Source organism: Helicoverpa zea, chromosome 28 (genome assembly GCF_022581195.2).
Source record: "Helicoverpa zea isolate HzStark_Cry1AcR chromosome 28, ilHelZeax1.1, whole genome shotgun sequence".
Classification (NCBI taxonomy): domain Eukaryota; kingdom Metazoa; phylum Arthropoda; class Insecta; order Lepidoptera; family Noctuidae; genus Helicoverpa; species Helicoverpa zea.
The window spans coordinates 5,038,706-5,059,229 of record NC_061479.1 but is presented as its reverse complement, the minus strand read 5'-3'; the positions used below and the strand labels follow the sequence as shown (position 1 = coordinate 5,059,229).

At 34.7% G+C, this 20,524-nt stretch overlaps 1 protein-coding gene across 1 annotated transcript in view; it reads left to right on the top strand.

Annotated features, from left to right (window-relative positions):
* The window catches only part of LOC124643736 (putative fatty acyl-CoA reductase CG8306), a 47,199-nt gene extending 29,818 nt beyond the window's left edge, over positions 1-17,381 (top strand). The window contains exons 7-12 of the mRNA XM_047182796.1: positions 128-236; positions 9,428-9,544; positions 10,310-10,429; positions 12,815-12,974; positions 13,821-13,918; positions 17,132-17,381. Of these exons, the coding sequence (XP_047038752.1) occupies positions 128-236; positions 9,428-9,544; positions 10,310-10,429; positions 12,815-12,974; positions 13,821-13,918; positions 17,132-17,270 (743 nt within the window). The 3' untranslated portion in view covers positions 17,271-17,381. The remainder of the gene's footprint in view (positions 1-127; positions 237-9,427; positions 9,545-10,309; positions 10,430-12,814; positions 12,975-13,820; positions 13,919-17,131) is intronic.
* The last annotated feature ends 3,143 nt before the right edge of the window (positions 17,382-20,524 follow it).

The following is a 20,524-nucleotide window of genomic DNA, read 5'->3' as shown; positions in this document are numbered from 1 at the left end:
ATTGTAATTTTTCTACATCGCGGTGTTAAGATTCTTTACCAAAAAAAATCCTGTTTAGTATAGATAAATATGAATTAATATTCATTAAAAATAAATATATTTATACTACTTTTATCTATATTTCCAGGTGTAGTCCGTCGCTTGCCCCTGGCTAAAGAGAAGGTAGCGGATTATATTCCTGTGGATGTCGTCATCAATCAGTTGTTAGTCGCCGGCTGGGAGGCTGCCAAGAGCAAGTGAGTTTATATTATTTTATTATTTTAAGGAACATCATCCTCCGAGCCTTTTCCCAAACTATGTTGGGGTCGGCTTCCAGTCTGACCGGATTCAGCTGAGTACCAGTGCTTTACAAGAAGCGACTGCCTATCTGACCTCCTCAACCCAGTTACCCGGGCAACCCAATACCCCTTGGTTAGACTGGTGTCAGACTTACTGGCTTCTGACTACCCGTAACGACTGCCAGGGATGTTCAATGACAACCGGGACCTACAGTTTAACGTGCCATCCGAAACACAGTCATTGGTGTCTAAGATATACTTAGAAAGTACATACCAACTTAGAAAAGTTGCATTGGTACTTGCCTGACCTGGAATCGAACCCGCGCCCTCATACTCGAAAGATTGGTTCTTTGCCCACTAGGCCACCACGACTTTTTTCTTATTATTATTATTTATTATTTTAAGGAACAGCAGTTACATTATAAAATCTTACAACTAATATAACAATAATTACCTGTTATGGTCAATTATATTATATTATCTTAATACTTTATTTTAACTCTACTCCATTTATTTAACTATACGCCATTTTAAGCGCTTAACTAAAGGTTTAAGGCAACTCAATTTTGACAGACCTTTAAAAAAAAAAACAATGTAAATATAATAATGGTAATTATTTTGTGTAAAAAGTTCTATCAAGATACTCAAGTACAGTTGAGGTGTTTCCCAATTTTTCACCTGCATCTTAATAAACAGAAACAAAACAATTAATAATTTTATTTTGTGTATTTGTCATGACATGATTATATAAAAATGTTTAATTAATGTCAGAAGCCAGTAAGTCTGACACCAGTCTAACCAAGGGGTATCGGGTTGCCCGGGTAACTGGGTTAAAGAGGTCAGATAGGCAGTCGCTTCTTGTAAAGCACTGGTACTCAGCTGAATCCGGTTAGACTGGAAGCCGACCCCAACATGATTGGGAAAAGGCTCAGAGGATGGATGTTTAATTAATGTGTTGCCTAAATGTATGTACTAACACTAGATTATAAGCTGTTTCTGAATAAAAATTGATTTATTAATAAATAAATAAATAATGTCGGGACACCTTTTCACACACGGTTGGTTAGCCCCATGGTAAGTTATTAATTAACTTGTGTTATGGGTGCTAACACAACTGATAAACTACATATAGCTACACATATACATATTTATAAATACACATTGTAACACCCAGACCACGGCCAACAAGCATGCTCATCACACAAATGTCGACCGAACCGGGAATCGAACCCGGGACCTCAGATTCGGCAGTCCGGCTTGGTGACCATTGACGTCTGACGACCTCTATGGCGCAATGGTCTATATTTATTATTATTAGTAAATCAAACTAGGCTGAAAATCAGCACTATGAACATTTCAAAATGTACACAGAGATCACTCAAAACCCCTGTTCACCAGTTTCTATTTTCTGTACCTGGATAAAAAATGTAGAAAGTAGCCTTTTCATGAATAAGCCACATACTGCACAGTTTTGTCAAAATCTATTTAGCTGTTACATTATATTCTCAAACCTTTTTTAAATATGATTACTGTTGAGAACATCACGTTGGCGGGCGCATGGGGATGCAACTGAAGTACAATAATTTTCTGAGGTTTTTTTTTAGAAATGCGCCATCTAGTGACGGATGCCCCGTAACTTGGGTATTTGTACTTCGTTTTAGTCACTAGATGTCACTGCACCTTAGACCGATATTTCATCGATTTAATAACAAATCTAAAAAAAGTTTTGTGATTAGAAATATTAACAAATATTGTAATTAAATAATTTTATGATTTATTTTTAATTCTTTTTTATCTATGAGGACGTCTTAGTTAATCACAATAATCACACTACTTGAAACCACTTGAAACACTGACGATTGACATTGACAGTCGACCATACTTTTAAATTAAACCGTTTTCCGTTTTCTAACGTGTTGGTTTATTCTGAGTGTTATTTTCTGGTTTTTTTATTACGATTGTTGCGTGTTCCTGGACTCTGATACTGACTGCTTCTGTGATTGACCTGGCTTCGTATTTTGGACCTGTGATCTACTGCATTTTCATTGACCCGGCTTTGTATTTTGGAACCTCGATCGACTGCTTTTACATTGACCCGGCACCGTATTTAGGACTAGAAAATGCGTCCAGTGGATCGTCTTAGGGGCGGAATGCCATCAACGTCAAGATATAAGTGCTACTTTGATTGTGACAATGACGGTAAGTTCAAAACTTTTAACTTTATAATGCACGTAATTTATCTTTTGCTGATAGGCTGCACAATATCCATTATTGTCATCCGTGCAATCTGTGGTCATCATAGTCCTTGAGTCATCAAAAATCTAAGATGCACTACCACACACACTCCTGTCCTGACCCTACACAAACAATTGAAACTGCACATTAACTTTTATATCCAATCAAAAGACTCGGAATCTACGTATAAGACAAAGCCCGCTCTAGACGACCCTCTGACCAAATAACTTCATCAGGTTTTAAAACTATGATTTTACAGTGGCGTAGCATGGGATTCCGCCGCCCGGGGCGCAGGTATATTTAGCTGCCGGTCAGTGGGTAGTCTTAGGGGCGAGCCCCCTTATTTAGGTACTTATTTAAATTCAAATGACTACAATTTAATAAAATTCTAAAGATGGTTTTGGCAAGAAAGAATTATTATTGATATCGACTCATGACCAGGTGCGGTCTCAGCCCATGATTTTGGGATTCACTAGGGTGCTGGAAGGAATACTTTCAGAAATTGTTACTGGCTCTCTTTGATATGTAGTGCAGCAGTGTGAAAATTTTAGCATCCTACCTAGGATTTTGTTGATTCATACACTAATGATCTATGTATAACTTTGTCGATTCATACAGCATGCAACAATATTTTTTGCAAACTAGGATATGTTAGATTTTCCTTTAAAGCTCAAAAAACATAAAGCCTTGTGTGGACTAAGCATTTATTGTCAAATTAAACGAAAAACAAGCAGATGTAAAAATTCAAGAGCGAGTCGAAAAATTTAGTACCCTGCCTGCCTGATAGGTTAGATCTTCTTTTAGTAGACAAGAAGTTATTGGGAGGTAGGCTAGAAGTATAGATAGATATCTATCTATCTTGTTGTATTTGTTATGGTGGTGGTGGTGGTATCTATACACACTATGTACACCATAACAAATTACAATTTAAAACTTAATAACTAAAAGGGGTGTAACAATGGGTGGTCTTATCGCTAAAAGCGATCTTTTACAGACAACCTTTAATGTATAGTGACTCTTCTCAAGAAAATTGTATTATGGGGTGGCATAAATAGGAACTGACAATGTAAAGGCGGCAAAAAATGCCTTTGCCTCTACTGTCAACGCTATCAGCTTCTACTTGGCTTGATGCTGCAGCTAGGCGGCGGTGCCGGCCCCTAGAGTAGCGCCACCCAGGGCCATGGCCCCCTCGGCACCCCCATGCTATGCTACTGTGATTTTATTTACTTCAACTGTGGTGTTCCTGTTCTAGTACTGCTAGACCTCAGCTATTATTTCTAGTGTTAGATTAATATTCAAGGATGGTATCACAGTACATTACTAAAATTTTATACATATGATGATGATATCTATTACGGTATTTTAATGAGAGTGAGTTGTTCATGTATAAAAACTTCTTGATTTCAGGCCCATTGCACCGATTTCCTAAACCTGAATACCCACATTTGGAAAAGTTTAACTCGTGGAAAAAAGTACTAGATAAAGCTTTACAAGAGAAAGGCGACATCTACATTTATAACCAAATTCGATTTTGCGACAGACATTTTGAAGAGTGTTACCGTTCAGCCAGTCACCGACTTACTCCAAATGCAATACCAACTCTAGGTACCTACTATTTAGATGTCTTATGTTATTTAAATCTTAATAGAAACAAAACCACATTTCTTTGCCTTCGCTGTAATAACAAAATTGTTCCTCAAATATTAAATAAAATTTTCTACTGAATAATCTAATCCTAATTAGAAGAAAATAAAATGAATATTATATACCAAAAATAATTGATGCAACATGCTATCTTCTAAGAATTAAATGAATATTGTTCTATATTCTACATAATTATACAGTAACTATAAATAATTTCATCCTTTTGCAGATTTATCTACATTACCAGTTGGTCAAACTCTTGAAGGTCCATCGGGACATGTCGAGGCAGACATGTCGAATTTATTAAACATTTCGCAAGATAAACTTGCTGTCATTGAGCCATCCAGCTCTACCCACTATCATAGTGATGTACAGAATGCATTACAGACAGCTGAACGCCCTAAAGGTAAATATTTTTATTGACAATTGACCTTTGACTTGTAACATTAGGTTTTTCTTTCCATCATCAGGATTCCAATTTGTTTCCACTGTAGGGTCATAAAACTTCTTGCAGAGAGAGAGAGTGGGCATTTAAGCGTACATAGGGAAATAAGGACAGAGAAAGCGACTTTGTTTTATACTATGTAGTGAAGCCTATGTGTTATTACATTTTTTATAAGCTATATTACTGTAAAGTTTCATCTAAATCCGTTTAGTAGTTTTCGCGGGAAAGAGGAACAAACATCCTCACAACATTTATAATATTAGTACTAGTATAGGATTATTTCATACTAACTGCGTCCCGCGGTTTCACCCGCGTATACCGGAATAAAAAATAGCCTATGTCTAATTCCAGGGTATAAGCTATCTACATACCAAATTTCATCCAAAGCCGTTCAGTAGTTTTTTCGTGAAAGAGTAACAAACATCATCCAAACTTACAAACTTTCGCGTTTATAATTTTAGGTAGGATTATTTCCGCACTTGCAGGAATCAATAAATGTAAGACAATAACAAATCTCCGAACTTGTAAACCTGAATTAAATGGATTAATAATAATAACTTGATATAATCCTACAACTTATGTGTCATAATAATTATTCATCCAAATAGCTAGTTCTAACCATCCATACCATTTTTTTTCGTTGGTAGAAAAGGCCCAAAAATGTATGGAGTCTGAATGATCTTCTTTATATCCATTTTTGTTTACCCATAAAATCCCCATAAAAAATATTTATCAAGCTTGTATCTGCTGTTGTAGGGAAGTCTCCACTTTTTGTATCTGTTCCTCGAAGCCTACCTATTCCAATCTCTGGTCATAATATAATAACAGAACAATATTATGTAACATATTTTTATCACAATTCTATTAAAACTTTGTGTAACACTATTTCTTTGATCTGAGGTGTAACATAATTTAAATTACAGGTTCTAGGAAAAGAGGGACTTGTCAATATTTAAAACGAGTCGTCACCTCCAAAGAGAAGGAGATAATAAAGTTAAAACAGAAAGTATTGAAGCTGAAAAAGAAATATAAGGAACAAAATAACAAGAAACTCTCTGCAAGGAAAATTTCCACATCAAAATCATTTTTGAAAGAGTTAAATAAAATGCCTGCAACAATAAAAATATTTACTTCCCTCCAAATGAAATGGAAAAAGAAACCACGAGGCAGGCGATTTACATTTAACGAAAAAATCATGGCATTGACCATTTACAAACAGAGTCAGAAAGCTTACAACCTCATGCGAAAAATGTTTGTCTTGCCATCAAAGCGCAGCCTACAAAAAATGTTGAGTAAATTTGAACTGAAACCAGGCTTCAATCCTGATATATTTAAAAATTTAAAAGCTACAGTAGCAAAATTGCCGGCAGAAAAAAAGTTGGTCAATTTACTGTTTGATGAGGTATCATTGGCTCCGGGTGTTTTTTACAACCCTGCCCTAAAACAGATAACTGGTTTTGAAGATTTTGGGCACAGACAAACAAAAAAACTCGCAGATCATGCCTTGGTCTTTATGATCAAGGGTATAAAAAGCAAAGTGAAACAACCTTTATGCTTTTCATTTTGCCAAGGTGCCACGAAAAAGGACGATTTAAAGAAGCTGATCAAAACAATAATAAAAGAAATCTCCAATACTGGATTGATAGTTATTGCCACTATATGTGACCAATCAGCCACAAATATTTCTGTGATAAAAAGTCTTCAAGAAGACACAAAACGCAAATATTTACAAGAGGGTAATGAATATAGGACCCAAGCCTTCGAGTTTGAAGACCAAAAGGTCTTCCCATTATTTGATCCTCCACATCTTTTAAAGGGAATGAGAAATAATTTACTCGCCAAACATTTGAAATTTGTACAAGATGGGAAAACAAAGTATGCAAAGTGGGAACATTTGGAGATGCTGTTGAAGTTAGATGTTGGGGATGATGAAATTAGGCTTGTTAATAAATTAACAGAAAACCATGTTAATAAAGAGAAAATTCCAAAAATGAAAGTGAAATATGCTGCACAAGTTTTCAGCCAAAGGGTATCATCAGCATTGAGATTCTTAGCAAGTAAGTATGCTTTTTATTGTTCTCATTATTTTCTCTATATTTAAAAAAAATTGCTATTAATTTACTAAATTAGATTTTTATTTTTAATTTACATGTTTTTAACCATCTTCATTCTCCACAGACAAATTAGAAAGTTCATTATTTTTCTTTAAAATAATATTAGATGTCCTGGCTACATTTATAAGTTCAAAAATATTTAAAAACAAACAATTGAGATGCTATTTCTCTCGATAAAATTCAAAATAAAAATACAATTCATATCTAATAATTTATCTAAAATTGGCTATGTCAATATTTAAGATGCATAAGATATATTGTTGGAATAACATTATAAATTGAAATGAAATAATAAATTAAAATTATCATATTGAAATAAAAATTTGAGACATTATGAAACTACAAAATATAGTTTAATGTTGGTTTCTTACTAATTATATTTACACCCACAACTATTTACTGAACCAACTGATAAAGACGCACAGTAAATCGTTACTGCCACTTTAAAGTTTGTAAGTTTGTGCCTTTTCGACACAGCCGTGAGGCACACCGTTTAATTTTTTAATTAAATTTTTGTATTTTTGTTTTTTTATTGTGTGCCCCTAATCTGGGTCGAATAAATGTATTTTCTTTCTTTTTTCTTTAATTTCGGTCCACAATAGCAAAAAAGATTGATATGAACTGTATTCTAGTACTTATTTAATATATTGTTTCAGAACACAACCTTCTTCCGGCGGAGTGCGAAGAAACTGCTGATTTTCTACTCATTATGGACAAACTATTTGATTCTTTCAATGGACATTCATATACAGGTGATCCAAAAATTTTCAAGGGGTGTGTAATGAATAATTCTCCTCATTTTAGATTATGGACAGAGGTAGTTCCTATATTGGATTCAATGACTTTTAAAACTATAAAAAAAAAACGGGATGGTACAGAAGAAGTAAGATATGAAAAAGTGCCATCCCTTCAAAATTGGATCCACAATATTAAAACGTTTAAAGAAATGTGGGAGTTTTTAAAAATCAAATATAAAGTTACTAGCCTTTTAACCAGAAATTTCAATCAGGACCCTCTTGAAAATTTTTTTTGTAACATTAGAAGTAATGGGATACGAAATGTTAATCCCTCGTGCCTACAATTTATTAATGCGTTCAAAACTTTGTTACTTAATAATTTAAATTCGCCCCATTCTGTAAGTGCCAACTGTGAAAAAGATGAAAATAAATCACTGCAATCTTTCAAAGATCTTCTTGCTGAAAAACAAAACAATGAAATTGAATTGGTTAGTGGTGATTTTCCTATTGATTCTTTAATTAATACAATGAACCAAATTAAATGGAATGACTCGATTTTGCATGCCGAATCAAAAAAATATGTAGCAGGATACATTGTAAAAAAATCGAAATGTAAAGTGTTCAAAAAATGTGGAACATGTACTAATGATATATTAAGAAAGGAAATTGATTTTGAATCATTTAATTATGAAATAGATTATACGAAAAAATCCTTATTTAATGCATGTGATGATTTTATAAAATTATTAAATGAAATATATTATATGATTGTTGCATGTTTACGAGATTCACCTGAAATAAAATATCTGAAAGAAAAAATGAAATTTTACATCAATTGCCATTGTGATTTTAGTATAATTACTTGTATAGTTCATAAAAATAAATTAATTGATTTTATAATTAATATGTCAATTAATTTAATCATTCACAGTTGGTGCACCGGGGTTAATAGAATAATTAACGGAAAAATAACAAATTTCGATGTAAATGATGAAATTAAGTTACAAGCATTTAAATATTGTAATACACATAAAAAAAGGAAATAAAATATACTTAGCCGATAAATGTACTCTTTATCTTTTGTTTTTTTATTATCTCCCATAATATTATTGACTAGACTAGAAGTTGGAAACTGAAAACTGGAAACTGGAACTGGAAATTGAAATCACTGTTTTAAATTCAATTTACAGTAAATTGAATTTAAAACAGTGATTTCAATTTTCAAATTTAAAAACATATTTAAGAGAACTCTTGAAAAGCGCCATCTACCCTAACCATACATGAAGTAACCACGCCATCTTGTGACGGGGGCCCGTTAACTTTCACGCTAGTAAGTTGTTTTGAACGATGAGTTGCGTATCTATCTCTATATAGTGTATTATCTATGGGCGGGCGACCGCGGGCGGAAACGCTCGACCGCGCATTTCGCATTATTTGTTCATTTCATTATTTGTGAACTGCCTCGTTGGTCTAGCTGACGCAAGTGCGGCTGCTGAGCACGAGGTCTCGGGTTCGATTCCCGAGTCGGGCCGAAATCGCTTTGTGGGTTTTAGAACACTTTCACAAAGCAGCCTGGAAGCTAGTGATTGATTCACCCGTGCATGGGAGAGCACGTAAATGTCGGTCCTGCGCCTGACCTCTTTCCGGTCGTGTCGGATTGTCGTCCCATCGCGCTATGACAGTGAAGGAATAGTGAGTGCACCGCAGTCCAAGCAAATGCTTGTGCACTATAATATGTCCTGCGCAGTTGGCTAATCTCCTTATATGAGAACAGCCGCCGTAGCCGATAATCAGCTAGGAGGACATCATTTGTTAATTCGGTCATTCCTAAGTGTTGTAATTTATACAGTGCACTATTATACTTATTAGCTACGAAATTACTGGAATTTGTTCTACCAACACCCGTAGGATATACCACATTTCCATTTAATTACTGTTTATTCATATTATTAATACAAATAATTTTATTTTCAGATCTGGTCTGACAGTATACCACTGTTCGTCATCAACTTGCAACCCGTTCACCTGGACGATGTTAGACAACACCGTTAACAATATGCTGCATAAATATCCGCTGAAAAGCGCTGTTTGGTAAGTTATTTATTTATTTAACCATTTATTTACGTAGCCCTTGTGGCACATTGATACTCAGCTACATCCAGTTAGACTGGAAGCCGACCCGGAAAAAAACGGAAAACGGCTCGGAAGAAGAAGAGATTTATTTACGTAGTAAACTTAAAAACAAGTAAGCTACAAAGTCGAAGTACTTTTTTTGAGAAAAAAAAATTGCCAGCATATTCTTTTACTGATTAGCAATATTAGCTATTTTTTTGTTATATGGAGTTCTACAATTTATTCCTTATTCTCATACTTTTCTTAAGACATGATATTTATATCATAAAATACATCATAAAAACTATATTATCACTGAAGTCTGACTCTCCTTCCAAAAATTGATATTTTCAACTCTAAATATAAATAATGCATACTTCATTAAAATCATTATTATCAGAAATATTATATCTTACTCCACACCACCTAATGAGATGAAAAATTAGGCACGTTTTTTAATGGTCCAGGAGACCTAATCCACTTGGAAAATTACAAAAAATATTAAATCCTCATATTTAAACAAACTGTTTTCAGCTTTATGATATTAATATGTATACCGTCTTACCACAAAAACTTTTAAACGTCAGTTTAAGACTTGTCTAAAAAAATGACAAATTATGACGTTGACATATGGTTCATTTTGCAGCCACAATTTTATTAGACAAGTGTAAAACACGTGTTTAAGTTTTTGTAGTAAGGCCAATACAGTTCTAATATTTTTAAAATTAATTTATAATTTTTCAGGTACCCTCATCTGAAATTCGTGCCGACTCTGCTAATGTTCCGTATATCTGCTATATTCGTACATTTCTTCCCGGCCTTCTTATTGGACTTGATGCTAAGAGTTACGGGGGGACGACCCATGTAAGCGTTACTTTACTTAAAGTTTTCTTCAGGATTTTTATTTTCTAAGGATCACATACTGACTGCTTCATCTTCTACTTATCGGTAGGTACTTTAAAAAAATTTACGATTCTCTAACAGATTCTCAATAGTTCCCTTTTGAAAACCAATTGAAAAAACAATAAGTCAATCATAACACAGTTTATACTCTACTAATAATACTTTTATTATAATTTATTTTACTGAAAAGGCTAATCCGAAGCCTTATCACTATAATGGAATAAAATAAAGTATTTCTAGCTAGAGCTTTCATTTTATTACCTATTTCTATTATTTTTTTGGTATATTCTATGTTTTCCAGTGTATAGATTGTGTTATTTTTTTCTTAATAGCTTATCCAAATAACTGGCAAAAGAATAATAAAATTGAAGTAACTCTAGAAAAGGACAATGCTATTCTTTGTATGGAAGTTGGGCTCAAGTGTTGCCCACAGTAACTGCATAGTGTATTATGTTCCATAGGCTTATATTAGGTCCCAGACCAAAGCATTTCGAAATCTATCCCGGGAGTCCTGAGAAAAAATGGTTTGACTATTATTCAATATTACATAAAATAAGCTTACGAACTCTTAACTGTTCCACTTTTATTACCTTAATTGAAATGAATTATATTCATTGACAAATACGAGGTATTGTACACGACAACTTTTTTTTAACCGACTTCCAAAAATGGAGGAGGTTCTTAATTCATTTGTATTCTTTTTACGTTTGTACGTGCATAACTCCGTCGTTTACCAACCGATTTCAACAATTATTTTATTGTTTGAAAGGGCTTACTTCCTCAATGGTTCCTTTGTCATCCGGCCCAGGGTCTGGTGATGGAATCTCTAAAAAAAATCGGGAGCGACTCTCGAAAATTGTAGACACATATCGAGTAAAACCTTGTCATTCGGGTAAATGTCTCAGACACCACAAAACTGTAAAGGTTAAGATCTGACCTGACAATGGAGACGACAGAGAGACGAGGGAACTCCTCAACGGTATCTACTAACTACCTCATGTTCGAGCTTATTTTATTCGTCTTGATAAGATTTTTTTAGAAGATAGCTCATAGCGCAGGCGCCTTGTAGATTTAAACCATAAATTCAAAAATATTGCGGTAATTACCTTTTTTTCAGAAAATCATTGTCGGTTCTTATTAGAATCCAACGCTTTAGAATTTATTTGAAAATCACAGTAAAAAAACCCATTCCAACATTTTCCAGTACTGGATCCTGACAGCGAGATCCTGAGCATTGAGATTGACAATATACATAATTATGATTAAGACTTATTTGGCAGAAAAGTCTTATCAGATTAATTTCTCGGGACCCCTGGGACCGATTTCAAAAATTTTTTGATTTCTTGTTAAGAGTGAATTAAAGAACCTATTCCAACCACTTCCACTACTGGGCAAATGGCATAGGCTTTGTAAACAGACTGTTCATGTGGAACATTTAAACCGGTTTTCCTCGGGACCCCTGGGACCGATTTCAAAAATTTTTTGATTTCTTGTTAAGAGTGAATTAAAGAACCTATTCCAACCACTCCCACTACTGGGCAAATGGCACAGGCTTTGTAAAGCGACTGTTCATGTGGAATATTAGAACCGGTTTTTCACCCGGACCCCAGGGACCGATTTCAAAAATATTTTAATTTCTTGTTAAGAGTGAAGTAAAGAATCTATTCCAACCACTCCTACTACTGGGCAAATGCCAAAGACTTTGTTAAGTGACTATCTAAGGAGAACATTTGAACCGGTTTTTCTCGGGACCCCTGGGACCGATTTCAAAAATATTTTAATTTCATGTTAAAAGTGAAGTAAGGAACCTATTTCAATCACTCCCACTACTGGACAAATGACACAAGCTTTGTAAAGCGACTGTTCATGTGGAATATTAGAACCGGGTTTTCTCCGGACCCCAGGGACCGATTTCAAAAATATTTGGATTTCATGTTAAGAGTTAAGTAAAGAACCTATTTTGACCACTCCCACTACTGGGCAAATGCCAAAGACTTTGTTAAGTGACTATCTAAGGAGAACATTTGAACCGGTTTTTCTCGGGACCCCTGGGACCGATTTCAAAAAATATTTTAATTTCTTGTTAAGAGTGAAGTAAAAAATCTATTCTAACCACTCCTACCACTGGGCAAATGGCTCAGGCCTTGTAAAGTGACTCTTCATGGAGAATATTTGAACCGGTTTTCCTCGGGACCCCAGGGAGCGATTTCAAAAATATTTGCATTACGTGTTCAGAGTGCACTAAGGAACCCCCTGGAACTACTCCCATTGCTGGGCAAACTATGAGCCCAGTCCCTGGCATTGTCCTTTAAGCAAAATTTTAAAAATATTCCTTTCTTATTTCAGTCTGATCCGGCTGCACAAAAACGTATGGAACTCACTGAACCGGCTCGAGAGATTTATCTTTAGCGAGTGGAAGTTCTACAATCCAAACACATTAGAATTGTCTACGAAGTTGAGCAAAAAGGATAAAGAATTGTTCTATATTGATGTAACTTCTTTACAAGTGAGTATAATATAAAGTATAAAATATTGTATGTAGGTAAAATGTGAAAAAAATATTAGTTATGATTTTTTTTTTCAAAAAAAAATAACGTCTAAAACACTAAAAAGCTAAAAAAGTATAGTTTAAGTGCATTGATCGTGCTATTTATTTCTCCACCGACTTTAAGAACTATATATTTTTTTGCTTTTAAGTGTATTTAAAAGTAGTTTTCTTTTTCAAAAAATTTTTAAATCAATTTTTCCGCTTTGGGATGTCGGTTAAAAACTTTGAAGGGTTTTCAAATAAAGTTTTTTAGCTTTTTAGTGTTTTAGACGTTATTTTTTTTTCAAAAAAAAAATAACGTCTAAAACACTAAAAAGCTAAAAAAGTAAAGTTTAAGTGCATTGATCGTGCTATTTATTTCTCCACCGACTTTAAGAACTATATATTTTTTTGCTTTTAAGTGTATTTAAAAGTAGTTTTCTTTTTCAAAAAATTTTTAAATCAATTTTTCCGCTTTGGGATGTCGGTTAAAAACTTTGAAGGGTTTTCAAATAAAGTTGATTTGTTTAGTAAATAGCAAAGAAAAAGTTCTTATAACTGTGTTCACCATTTTACATACAATACAGGTTTCAGGCGGTCTGTTTGCAATAAACAAAAACTTCTCAACAGATTGTTATATTTTTATCCAAAATATTATGTATTATTTGCTATATTTTTATTCGGCAGTTTAATCATGGAAGCGTAATAAACGAACACTTTCGCATTTGTTATGTTAATAAGGATACCCATCTGGTGTCCTTTCAATAACTTATTAATATTTTAGGTTTATACAGATACTAAAATACAAATACAATTTATTTCCAGTGGGTAGAGTACTTCAGCACATTACATTTGGGCGTCCGTCGCTACTTGAACAAGGAAAAGGAATCTAGTTTGCCCGCCGCTCGCAATAAGGACATGGTGTAAGTATTAAATTATTTACCTTAGTCAATTATTACGAAAAAAGTTTTTTTAATCTGTAGTGAAAGGGAAAAAATCAGCTAAGTTCTAGTCGGATTCGTTCATGAAGAGTTCCGTACCGTGTTCATTATCATCTGCCTAGTCTTTTCCCAACTATGTTGGGGTCGGCTTCCAGTCTAACCGGATGCAGTTGAGTACCAGTGTTTTATAAGGAGCGACTGCCTATCTGACCTCCTCAACCCAGTTACCCGGACAATCCCTAACTAAAACTAGTTGTCAGACTTACTGGCTTCTGACTCTCTATGAAACGGTTAAAAAGCCTGTTTGTTGTATGAGATTCCCCTAAATATTTAAGGGATATAATAAAACGAGCGATTAAAAAAACGCTTTGCGACTGATGATGACATACTGTATTAATAACTTGAGCGGTATGAATTTGAGTAAGCGAAAAATTAATCAAACTAACAACGAATATTGATTATAGTTCGGCCATTCAGAGAATGCGTTCCTGACACGTCGCGATTGAACTGACGACGTAACTTTGCAATGGCGTTGCAGTTACGATAAAAATATTTTTGCTGGTTGTTTACCGTTTTAACAATTGAGGAGCATTAAAACAACATTATTATATCAATAATCAATGAATGTAGTTACGTCGTCAGTTCAATCGCGACGTGTCAGGAACGCATTCTCTGAATGGCCGAACTATAATCTAGACACACGGCAGTGTGTCCGCCAAGTTCGAGCAAAAAAAGCGACACACCGGCCGTGGGTTATATTACACGAACCATTTCGGGCCAAATTCGACCTCCCTGTAACTCAAAATCTATTTTATTTACGCATATCAAATTTCTAGTATCTATTGAGACCCCCTCACTTATCTAAAATACAAAATTTCATTAATATACCTATTGTAGGTCTTGAGATATTGACGTCAGAAAATCGCTATTTTTACTAAACACTCAGGGCCTTACTACAAAAACTTTAAACCCTGTTTTACACTTGTCTAATAAAATTTTGGCTGCAAAATGAACCATATGTCAACGTCATAATTTGACATTTTTTTAGACAAGGCATAAACTGACGTTTAAAAGTTTTTGTGGTAAGACGGTTACTGACTGACTGATTCACTGACTCACTCATTAAAAACCTAGACCACTTCCAATGGTCGTATTGACTTGAAATTTGGCATGGAGGTAGGTCTTTATGTCAAGGTAAAGGGAAAAATCTGAAAATGGCCAAGTGTGAGTCGGTTTCAAAATAATGAAGGTGTTTTATACCCGGTGTAAATTTATACCCCTAAGGAACTAAAACTACTAAATTTATCTATATTTATATAATATATCTTCGAATGGTACAAAGGTTTGTATTTAGTCAAAGTAAAGTAAAAATCTGAAAACGGCCAAGTGTGAATCACTTTCGAAAATAACGAATGTGTAACTTTGATCAACGAACATAATATATGATAACATGTCATGTCAGTCAGTTGGTAAATCTAGTCTATTTAGTTAATCTAGTTCATTTCTTTGTAAGAAACATAGTGCATATTAAATAATCTAAAAGATAGTATAAATGAGACATTCCTTTAACTAACTTCATCATAAGAAAATAATAAAATAAACAACCTTACAAAAATAAATGAAATCCCACCCAAAACAAAAATGTGAAAGACTGCCAAGTTCGATAATATGGGAATGCTTCGCCTATAAAAGAAGTGAGATCTGAATAAGTACCAAGTTCCATACACATACCTCAGTTAAAAATAGTTACTTTTTAATGATGTTACTTGGCAAGTTTTAATAGAAAATTAAATACTTGATTCATTGCGTTTAGTAGGTTTATAACAAGGTGTATGAAAACTTTCCAAGTAACATCATTAAAAAGTAACTATTTTTAACTGAGGTATGTGTATGGAACTTGGTACTTATTCAGATCTCACTTCTTTTATAGGCGAAGCATTCCCATATTATCGAACTTGGCAGTCTTTCACATTTTTGTTTTGGGTGGGATAATAAAATCCAGAACGAGCTTACAAAAAGTGAATTGTGATAAATCCATTTCATATATTAAAATTTTATCCGAGCGACTACATTACTAAGTGAGCGAATGGAAATACAGAGAGGGCAACTTCAATATTAAGATAGAATCGATTTTTCTAAGTGAGGTTATACATAACGTACTACTAAATAGTTCACTTTGAGCAAAGTTTTGTAAGCTTCTTTATTAATGATTATTGGTTCCTGATATTCTATTTTAAAGAATTTTGAAAACGAATCACTGCAAAACCGACTCCACGTAGTCTTGTTTGCCCTACCCCTAGAGTGCAATTCAAAACCGCGTAGGCGCGGAGGGGCGAGGCGGCCTGCGAGCTGAGGCGCAGGTAGTTCCAGCGCTCGCCGCCGCGGCTGAGGCTGCAGTAAGCCGAAGCTGCGGTGGTGAGCGTGGAAACCATCTGCGACGATAAGCTCGCATGGGACCGCCGGAGCCCCGCAGCGCCGGAGCCGTGACAGAAGCCATGCTTGCTGCATGTTGCATTGTGCTTCCATGCTGCATGCCTGCTTGCATGTTTCGCTTCAATCCCATTCCCTCGCTCCGCTATCCCCCGCTTACCCCTTGATATCTTAATTATACATTTCCGATTACTATTTAGGAAATGTATAGATTTCCTAGGAAATGTGTCTAATGTAATTAATTTCACACCTTTTGTATTCGAAACACTTCATTTAAGATAAAATGCCGCTCAGTATAAAAAATACATTAGCCAAATATTGAAAAAAATGCAGAACGTACCGTTGACACTCAAACAAACATTAAGTCGCTCAAATATTATGAAGCTACTCATTTTGTATTTTAAGTAACTCAAATTAATGTTTGTAAGATACTATTCTGTTGATTTTTCGTCACTTGCAGTCAGTCGCTCACTTAGTAATTATATAACCCAAATTAATTAATTTTGACACTTAAAATTTTAATTCACAGTCACTTGTTTAAATACTATCCAATATTTAACCAACACATACAACTTTAATATTTAAACCAATAACATAATAATATGGTTCCTTTTTATAATATTTCTATATTATGGAAACCTTCATGTGAAAGTCCAACTCATATATAGCCGGTTTTTGTAACAATATTGAAAAAAAAATGTGTGCATATTTAAAAAATAAATAAAGTTACATACATTAATTAATATAATATTTTCTCAATTCCAGTCTCCTAGTATTCCACGTGATATGGCAACTCTTCATCATGGGTCTACTGTGGTATATCTTCGCTTGGCAGACAGGATTAACCCTCGCCACCAGTGCTTGGATAGCACCTATTATATATGTACTTTATAATTTACTTTAAATATATAGAAATAACTACTTAAAAGTACGTAAAAGTTTTTGAATTTAATGGCTTTTTGATATGAATCTCCTTTGAAACAATGACTAACAGTGTTTGGGGAAAAAAGTACTTCAAAATTGTTTTTGAAAACCTGTTGAAAAAATAAAAGTACTGAACATTATTTTTGTAATAATATGAATCTCCTTCGAAACCACCTATGGTCTACTTTTTGGTAGTTCATAACAGCGTTTTCACACTAGCTTATTTTCCGCTCGTTTCGGGCGATGTCGCGCGTATACGTCTGTCATTATTAACAACTGTCGTTCCGAAAGAAGAAATTAAGCTTAGCCGTCGGATAATCACTGATAACGCACATGTCCTGCTAAAAAAGTAGGTTAGAAAATTCTTGTCCTACAAAGAATCGACCCATATTATCTGTCCTAAGTCTGACGTGACGGGTGCCGGTAGCCTAAAAACTATTGGTGAGAAAGTTGACGTTTAAAACCAGGCATATTTTTTAAATCATGATAAAAATCCGCTAGTGTGAAAGCGCTTTTTCAAAATCGAAAATCTAATTTCTATAAAAACTGATTTAAATTATTTTTCTATATCTTTTAGATTTTTTGAATATTTACTTAATTTTTGGTATTTTTATTGAATCTCTTGTATTATGTATTTTCGTCCATTTTTTACTAAGAAAAACTTATATTATTAACGTTTAACTGATAGTAAAGTATGCATATAATGCTGATGTGTCTATGGGCTTTAGTTAAGCTATACTTAGATAATAATCTTTGGATGAAAAAAAAAGTATGTTATATAGAATTGGGCCAAAATTTAATGTAAGAGGGCGAAATGCCAGGGAATGATTGTAATGTTGTATTTGTAGTTTTAATTATTATACTTCTATCTAATAAAAGTTAAAAGCTGTTTCATGTAAAATCAATCCCAGTCTTACCAAGGGGTATTGGGTTGCCCAGGTAACTGGGTCGAGGAGGCCAGATAGGCAGTCGCTTTTTGGAAAGCTGCACCCGGTTGGACTGGAAGCCGATCTCAACATATTTGGGAAAAGGCAGATGATGACAAGTTTCTTCATGTGAAAATATAAAATAGTAAAGACTAGATTTACATTCCACAACCTTTTACTCTTTGTTTATGGTTGATCCACACAAAATAGCATTTATTTGTGCTCAATCTTGTTATAATTTAATTTTACGTAATACTGTGTCCAATAATTAATTTCTTAGTTTTTTATTTTAATTCAATAAGGACTTATTTCTGCCGTTATAAGACATGCATGGCAACACCATAAGTATTGTCAGCAATAAATATAGAAACAATAAGTTGGTTTTATTTTAAGCAGGTATTATTCTTAACCAACCTTCTAAAAAGGATGTTCTAAATTCGGATGTTTTGTATTTTCTAATTTCATGTATGTTTGCGAGATCCTTCAACATGAAGCGAGTGTACTTACATTCCAGTATTTTTGGTGCAATGTATTTTATTCGAAATAATAAACATTTTGTTAAGAAAGTGTTTAGTTTTATTTTTACTTGGAAAAATCAATGTGATAATGTTTTTAGGGATTACCTCTAAAGGTCATGGTACATTATACCGGCACCGCAATAGCACAACTGCAGCACGGTCGAATTAAGACTACGGCTGGCTGCCAGCGCGCTAACTACGCGTTGTCCGCAAGGTGCAAGCTCGCCGGCCGCGAGGTGTAAGCTTGCTGTCACCGCAAACTCAATATTATTTTAAGACAGTTATGATTGAACACACCTAGGGCTTGCTCCGCTGCCGACTCGGAGTCGGCGCGTAATGAGCATGAGCAGTAGCGGCGTAAAGTCCGCCCCGGGTGCCACATCTCGGGGAGTGCCATCTTGGTCGGCACATATCTGCACGACCAGGATGGCGCGGGCAGAAGGCACAAGTCACTAAGGGTGCCATTCTAATCTGCAAAGCCTAGGTTTACTACCATTTACTGCGCGATATTCAAATTTTAAACAAAACCACAACAGTGCATGCGCGAGACATCCTAGGCGGTCATCCCTCTCAGTCCGACTTCACCCTTCTCTTCTATTGTTGCTTTTATCTGATTACTTAAATTAATTCCTCAAAGTTAGAAAAAAAAATCCGCTCGCTTCGCTCGCGGATTCTCTTCATTTCTAAATTGTTCTGCGCTTTTTGCCCTTTTTTAGGAAAAGTTAAAGCACCGAAGTAGCAAAAACAACTGACACTCGCTTCAGTCACGGTTTTTTTTAATTTGTGCTTAATTCTGAGTTAAATTAGAATCCTCAAAAATAAAAATATCACTTTACAGTGGATACTTCTAAGCTATTTAGGCGCTATTTGTAAGCGAAGGTGAAGGACTTTTGTGTCTCAAATCTCAACAAATTTCCAGCTCGCTACGCTCGCAGTTGCTTCACTTTCCGGTCGTTTTTTTTTAAAACTTGTTTGAGTACTTTCGTATTAATTATGAATGATTTTTTTTTTTTTACTACGTAATTATATTTTGTCGTCAATAAGTAGTCCGCCCCGGACGCCACCCGATGCTACGCCGCCACTGATGCGCATACGGTCCGCTTGCAGCACGCGGGCCGCGAGTCGAGTTGTGTGGTAGCGCCAAGCGCGCTGACTACCCGCCGTTGGATTTTTCATATTGACATTATGAAATATATTATACTATACACGATTTAATGCTCTAAATTGAATGACAAGTAAAATGCTGGTGTGGAGCGGTGCTGTTGTGTTGCGGTGCCGGTATAATGTGGCATGAAATAAAAATCAGAGTAAATGCGAATTATTTTTAATAATTTATCACAAAGTTATAAACATTTCATTCATAGTAATAAATAGTTGAGTACCGTGAAACCGGCCATCATTGCCCGCTTTTTTCCTTGTTTTTGAGATTTTGCAAAAATAAAACACCGGAAACGTGTATGAAGTCGACTATAGTAGCAATTACTATTAAAGGCTTTAAATTGCAAAATTTGGTGCTTCTAACTATAACAGAATCTTAGAAAAAGGCGCTTAAATAGCTGGGCAAAATTATACGCACAACCGTCCAACATTGCTCACCTTCATTTTCTCTAAAACTTTCAGTTCTAAGGCTTTGGCAATAAGATATGTTTTAGTGAATTATGCAATGTTGCCATCTCTCTTGATCAATATGTCAAACACGCTTATTTTTTTATTTTTCTGAGGTGGGCAATGTTACAATACACACCAGCTACTTTTTCATACAAACTAAAACGGTGGGTTAGGGTTGATAC